Source organism: Epinephelus moara, chromosome 9, assembly GCF_006386435.1.
Source record: "Epinephelus moara isolate mb chromosome 9, YSFRI_EMoa_1.0, whole genome shotgun sequence".
NCBI classification, from domain to species: Eukaryota; Metazoa; Chordata; class Actinopteri; order Perciformes; family Serranidae; genus Epinephelus; species Epinephelus moara.
In genome coordinates this window covers 39,114,608-39,121,997 of record NC_065514.1, presented here as the reverse complement: position 1 = coordinate 39,121,997, position 7,390 = coordinate 39,114,608, and the positions used below count along the sequence as shown (strand labels likewise).

The window sequence follows — 7,390 nt, the reverse complement described above, 5'->3', positions numbered from 1 at the left end:
AGGTGAAGACACTGGATGTGGAGGACTGGCGCATGATTACATGTGGTCTAAAGCTGGTTTAATGTATTGCCAAAGTAATAGAAACAACATTGGAGATGGTCATTGTGGTCAAATTTTGGATTTTATTTATTATTTGTTTGCAGTATTGTTTTTAGAGTAATTGTTTTATATAGTTTGTTTTTTATTCTTCCTTGCACCATCAGAGGCAGCTGTTTTAATTTCTTCATACACATGTTGAACGATGACAATAAACGTCTTTCTATTTTTTCTTCCATTATGGCAGTGAAATAATGATTCAATTTACGGGCAACAGCTCTGGTGGACATTCCTGCAGTCAGCATGCCAATGGCACACTCTGTGGCATTGTGTTGTGTGATCAAACTGCACATTTTAGAGAGGCCTTTTATTGCAACCATCCCAAGGCACACCTGTGTAGTAATCATGCTGTGTAATCTGCAACTAAAACCTATGAATAGTACATGTTTGTGTGCAGCATGCCAAACTGAAATTGCATTGTTAAGAAAAGGATTTATGTGATATTTTATGATATGATGCTTAATTTTTATTTTCATGATTGTATGAAAAAAGGTGGAACACAAGTACCAGAAAACGTATTTAATCATTCAACTATGATGATTACAGCCATAGCATGCATAGTAACAGACCAACACAAAAAGTACTTCAAACACTTCAAATATCAAAATTTAAGGATACAATCAACACTTCTTAATTTGGGGAGCAACGCTGAGTCAAAGTCAGGAAACTAATGTTTGCTGAGTGACATCACATCCGCTGTGAGTACACTGTGATCAGAACGTCTATAAAATTACTTTGATGGCACTACTTTTTATTTGTCAAAAAATGAGACGTTCTGGGGACAAGTGTTGCAGGCTATTGCTTTCAGTTCATTAACTGTCATGTCCCTAGCTCACATCTTTTTTCCATACTACCACAAGAAGTTGCCAAAGACAGTTTCAAATCTTACATGTAGTGGCTTCAAGGTAACTCAACAACTACCAATTACCTTCAACTGTCCTCTGACTTCCCTCTAAATACAATCAAATAATCACCATATTTAATGGTTTTCCTTAAGATACTAGATGACTGCCAATAACCAGAGGTTTTCACACTGTGTCATTCTAAAATTTTATCCACTAAAAGGTCTACACTGATGGAAGGAAATTTATTACATGGACTCCTGGTAACTGCTGAGCTTTAGTGTACCTGTCCTTTCAGTGTTTATTTTATCCATTTAAAAAAAACAAAAATACAGTAGGTTTTGAGCAAATTAAAAAACTGTTTTAAAACAGCCCCTGATCTAATCTAATCACAGACACCCTGTCGCTCCTGTTGTAGCCTAAAATATAGCTATATAAATAAATAATAACTAAATGAAAATCTATTTCAAAAATGACATAGCCAATGACTTATTTTCTTCAAAGACACAGTCGGTCACTTGTTGCATGGTTTTTAAAAGAAGAAAAAGGGTTTTGAACTATAATACTAATTTTGTTCAACAAACGTGTTATTTTGCTTCTCCAGTTGAAAATACATCGACCAAAAGCATTTTTATGAAAAATAAAACCATTTATATGGATATACACTACAAAAGATAGAAAATTAGTTCTAGTATTACAGTTGGCAGCAGACTGGCTGGGCTCAGAGGAGGAGGAGGAGGAGGCTGGTTGGTGTGGTGGGATCACATGATGGAGCAGCCTCTCTTTGCAGTGCGAGGGTCCCCCTGCACAGAAACATTAATTCACAGAGCCATTCCAAACACAGTGCTACAAATGCTCTGATGTTTGGCTGACACCATTGCCTGACTTAAAACAGTGAAACACACAACTTGAAACTCTAGATCAAGACTGAGATTAAAGGAAGGCCATCATGTTAGGAAATACACTTGTATGCAGCCTTGAGACCTTTGCACATTAAATCTGTGTTTTTCATCCAAAATTGTTCCATGTTTCAAAATAAATATGTTTTCATGCATCAGTCATGTTTACTCTGAAATTATTTTCTGTCATCAAAGTTTCCGGAACAGGTTTGATTTCTGCCTTTTTCCTTCCCATCCGTCAAAAGCCTTTTAAGAGTTATGTGACAAAGAAGCAGTGAAGAAAATATGGCATAACCTAAGGGACACACATCCACAACAAGGAAGAGGAACAGAGCGGGCAGAAACATGGGCAGAAATTGAATGTAATATAATAAGTATGTTTTCTTTAGTGTTCAATCACCTAAAAATAATAACTGTTGTGTTGTCCTCACCTCAGGATGAGCTGTTTATATATACACAGGGAGCAGATCTTCAAGATCACCATGTTGCACCCGGCATGTTTCTACAGTAGCCCAGAATGGACAAACCAAACACTGGCTCCAGATAAGGCTAGTCACGTTTTTGTTTTGGCCACCCTAGTATGAAGCCCAACTGTAATGTGCAGCGCCAAAGTTACAGATTTGTAACATCAAACTGCTTTATTCAGTGTTTTTATCAGCCTCAATCTGATTGTCCAGCTCCCTCTGAAATGCCCCTGTTGCTAGGAACCCCAGTGTGGTCAGCACCTGTACTGATACAAGGCAGCCCATGGCTCCTCGCTGTGTTGCGCTCCAAGGCCGGCCGCAGCTCGCATGAACCATACATCTGAACTTTGACGTGGAAAAGGACGTACGCCATGTTTTTGTGCGTACGCACCCCCTTTGTACATGAGGCCCCAGGTCTTTTTGTTTTGGAAAGGAGGAGACCCCTGTGGATGATTTATCTCAAGGTAAAAACCTCCTGAACATCTCGATCACAAAAGGTTAACACATAGTAACTTATGAGAGCAAAAGGGAGAGCACCCAAAAGCATGTTGTGGGCGAGCCCTGCGATGTCAAATAGTGACAGAGATGCACTGATTTGTAACGTGAAACAGCATTATTCAGTGTTGTTGTTCAGTGATTAAATTCGCCTGGTCCATTTGTGTTGGAGAAGAGACCTCTGTCGATAATTCGGCTCCTGATAAAAAAACTCCCGAACAATGGAGGAATTCTGGCCAGCAGAGGTTTTTAGCTGGTTGCAATCTGCAAATCACCGCGAGACATTAACCGAATCCTCCTAGATCTTACACACTTCACCTTTAAGGTGGATGATGCTGGAGAGGTAGAGGGTGAAATAATGATTGAAGACCACACAAAGGAGAGAGAGGACAGCTCAGTCCACCACCACAGTGCCAAATGCAAGACACGGGCAGAGTGGTGAAAGCCAGGGAGGTACCTCCAGTGGAGAGACACAAGGGAGCAAATGTGTCTTTACATTTTGTGTAGTATTGCGAATTTCACAACCAGTTGTACAGTTCAGTGTGCAAGGTTTCTGTGTGTAATGGTTTTTATTGGATGAGCGATTTAAAAAAAAAAAAAAAAAAAAAAAAAATGTGTTCATATTGTCAATAAATAATATATATATAAATATTTTGAACATATTTGTATTTAGTAGTTGGACTTCAATCTTAGTGGTGTTTATAGTGAGCTGAGAGTGTGGCTGGTAGTCTCACCTGCTGTTGGAAGAGGTCCTCCTCAGTGGCCTCCATTCCATCATCATCATTTTCCTCACAAAGCTCATCTACTGCTGTCTTGTATGTTGTGGTTCTCTTTGCCACCTCCTGACACACACACACACACACACACACACACACACACACACACACACACACACACACAACATTGAGAATATATACCCAAGGGTACTTTGATTTGCTTCTTTTCCTTGACACAGAGCTGGCTGACAAACACTGCTCTGAGGCTGTATGATAGGCTTGGGTGGTTTCACAGTATACCAGAGTTGGGAGATCCCAAAGATAGGGTTTTATTAACCTCATACTGGAGAGGCTGTACTGAGGATGTTTTGTATGTAGTGCATATCATGGGACACTAGAGGCCACTGTGGTGCAAAAGGCAGCTGAGCTGACTGAGTGGAGATAAATGTAGTCTCGCCACCAGACAATCAGAGATCTCCGCCTTCTGATAGTCTGGGGACACTCCTTTCTAAAGTGTGTTTAACACACCGGAGAAAACGGCCGGCAACAAAGCAACGCCTCTTGCATTTTTGAAAAGGACACGCCCTCCCGGAAATGTGCACTCGCTCCCCCTTTTCTCATCCGCAAGGAAACAAACACACAGAGAGCTTGAAAATGGATGCCAAGAGATTTAACTCCGTTTTATCAAACGTGTGCTCAGTCCACAAGATTGTGGAAATGAAGGACTTACAGCGACTTTGTTTAAAACTTTTAACGCAGTCGGACTATGTTTACGAGCACAAGAGTTCAGCGAGCCACCGAAGGACCGCCCTGCGAATTTACTACTGGTTCTGCAACGTAGGGAGTTTTTTTTAAACTCTGAAATTGTATCCGCCCATCTAAACACAAAATCAGGGAGAAAGACCTTAGTCTTTAGTTAAGCAAAGCGTCTAAAGACTGACTTGTGAGTCTAAGATAAATGAAGCGGGACTGAAATTAAAAACCCAGCATGTCGTACCCCCAGCAGAAAGAGAGCAGAGAGACCGCAGGGGAAACTGCGTATTTTTGCATCCAACTCTAACTCTGTGAATTAAAGGTTTATTTCAACCAAATCAGAGCTGGTGATTATTGGAACAGTGGACTGACTAACTAATACTCCTTTTCCATTACAATGGCCTGATTCAGCTTTACTTGGTTCGACTGGGCCAGTCAGCCTGGTACTGCAGAGCTTTGCATTTCCATTACAACAGGGCTACCTGCTTGAAGTTGTGTCTTTAAATGACAGCTTGTCTTGAATGATGATGTTTAAAAGCAGCGGGCTGATCCAGGGCTTAAGTCCCCTGTTATTTTTGCTGAATCTGTTTTTCTACCATACAGCAGGGCAGGTAAAAAAGACATTTGCCTGTTGGTGGTGAGTTGTTTGCAGAGGTGCAGTAAGAGCCTGTCGTCAGCAGCTCTTCATCATCATCTCATTGTGGCTGTTTCTGATCTCTGTGGTGTTAGTAGATTTTTTTTGGAAAAAAAGATGCTAACAAAGTTCCACTAATTCATTGATCAACATATTTCATTTCCAATAGATTCTTCACAGCAAAAGTCCCCTGTTATTTTGTTAGGTAAAAGCTTTTACTGTAAAGCAGCAAAATGACAAAATTTTGAGTTTTCATCAGCAGGAACAGCAACTTCACACAAGTTCTATACAGCTGATGAAACAGTAAAACAAAGCAGGTATGTAAAGTAAAAATAGGACGCAGGAGAGAAACTAAACTCATGACCAAAGAGATTCAGTTAGAAGCTACAAAAGCATTGAAAGCTGAACACACAGACTTTTTGGCCGTGGTCGGCGAGATGTCACTGCTACCCACTTGGGGGCAGGTGGCCCGCCTTTTGGACCTACTCCAGAAAAGGTCCATCCCCACAGAGCTCAGCATGGCACGGTGCATCTGAACTGATAATGGAAAAACAAATTGGCACGGCATGGTTTGACTCAGCATGGCCAAAGCCAGTCATGTCATTTTCCATAACTGCTTATCCTGTTGGGGGTCGCGGGGGGGATTGAGCCTATCCCAGCTGACATTGGAGAGAGGTGGGGTACACCCTGGACAGGTCGCCAGACAATTGCAGGGCTGACACAGAGACAGACAACCACTCACGCTCACATTCACACCTACGGGCAATTTAGAGTCACCAATTAACCTGCATGTCTTTGAACTGTGGGAGGAAGCTGGAGTACCTGCAGAAAACCAACACTGACACGAGGACAACATGCAAACTCCACACATAAGGGCTCCCCCTATCCTGGGTTCTAACCAGGAACCCTCTTGCTGTGAGGCGACAATGCTAACCACTAACCATCGCCAACAGTGTTCATTGAAAAGGGGTAAAAAGGACTAACAAGACCATCCAAGACGGTTTTTGAGCTTTATTTTGTTTCTGTCAAGTTTGAAAAAAGAGTGTTTTACCATGAATTAATGAGGCAGTTAAGCCTGGCATAGTTTGGTGAAAGAAGGAAACTTGTTTAAACTCTGGGGGGCATGTAGCGCTGCACACTGATACCCTCATATAACCATACACCCCAGCGAAATTCCAAGACGGTATGAAGGTATGAAGTATTCAATACCGGTCTACTACTGTGTGATTATCAAATTTTATTTTCAATTATGACTTTAACTTCCAACAATAATGAAAACAAGATAATAAAAATAAAACAATTATTGTGCTGCATTCTGTTTCACAATGATGCTCTCATTTTGTCTTGTGTAATAAATCCAACACACCCCTTTATCTTACAGCTGTGCGCTCAGTGTTGCTAACCTGGCAAATTTCTGGCCAGATATAGTGACTTTTCAGAGCCTTTAGTTAATTTATTTCTAAAAGGCATCCTGCTGCCACCGCGACCACTTCAGGTGCAACCTATTGTGCTCTCATTATGTTAAGAGGTGAAGCTCTCAGGATGCCAACAAACAGGCTGCTGACGGCATCGCCACCTGCTGAGTGGCAGGTTTGCTTCATTGAAGCTGATTGCCCGCTGAGCGTGTAGCAGGAGACGTTGCGTGTCCTTTTGTGAATAAAGTCGTGGACATTGAGGCACATTTATTCGGGGCTGTTGCGTAAGGAGATGGTGATTAGACCTCGTTTGGATGTCTTCCCGGAGGAGTGTCTATATGAAAGATACAATTTCACCTCACACTCTATCATTTATCTGAACAATCTGTTCCACCCAGATATATCAAATATTACAAATCATGGATGTGGATTATTATTAGAGCAAATTTTATGCATTGCCTTCGATTCTTGGGCAACAGCAGTTTACTTTATAACATCAGATACTAAACACCTCAAGGCAACTGTGCCGTAAGAAAAGTGACTCTGGCTCTGAAAAGACGTTGAAATGAAAGCATATGGAGCTTTAGCTTCGGTACAATGTGCTTATACATGAGCATTTTAGTCAGTCAGCAGTGCCTGCTCTGTATAACTGAGCACAAGCTGCAGTTCAGGATTTATCAACTGGTGAGTCTTATGATGGAGAATTACATTACGGACATGTGTTATTTTTTTTCCTTAGAGACAGTATGTCAGTATTTAAGCCCCTTAACAAGAATGATGGTCAATGAGCCACCTACAGTTGAATTATATTTAAAGTTCATGAAAATCCACTGGTAAAAAGACCAGTTTTTGTAATGTTCACGAGCATGATGTTTCCAAAGTCAAGGAGTAATCATATTCAGGGGTGAAAATCCCATTTCATAGTTGGGGGGGACAATAAACAGTAAAATTTTAGAGAATAATTCCAGGGGGGGACAAGGAAAAAAAGTTGTAGCCTGTCTTTTATACAGCATCTTTTACCGCAATTTGACGCTTTAATCTTCTCTCTATCTCTCCAACAGGCAGAGTGAATGTCT

The 7,390-nt window shown here is 41.1% G+C and overlaps 1 protein-coding gene across 2 annotated transcripts in view; it reads right to left on the bottom strand.

The window, feature by feature from the left end:
- Positions 1-600: 600 nt before the first annotated feature.
- lmnb1 (lamin B1) overlaps positions 601-7,390 on the bottom strand; it is a 69,533-nt gene continuing 62,743 nt past the window's right edge. For both annotated transcript variants that reach the window (XM_050052807.1, XM_050052809.1), the window contains 2 exons: positions 3,531-3,638; positions 601-1,741 (listed from right to left, as the gene is read on the bottom strand). In XM_050052807.1, the coding sequence (XP_049908764.1) occupies positions 1,700-1,741; positions 3,531-3,638 (150 nt within the window). In that variant the 3' untranslated portion in view covers positions 601-1,699. The remainder of the gene's footprint in view (positions 1,742-3,530; positions 3,639-7,390) is intronic.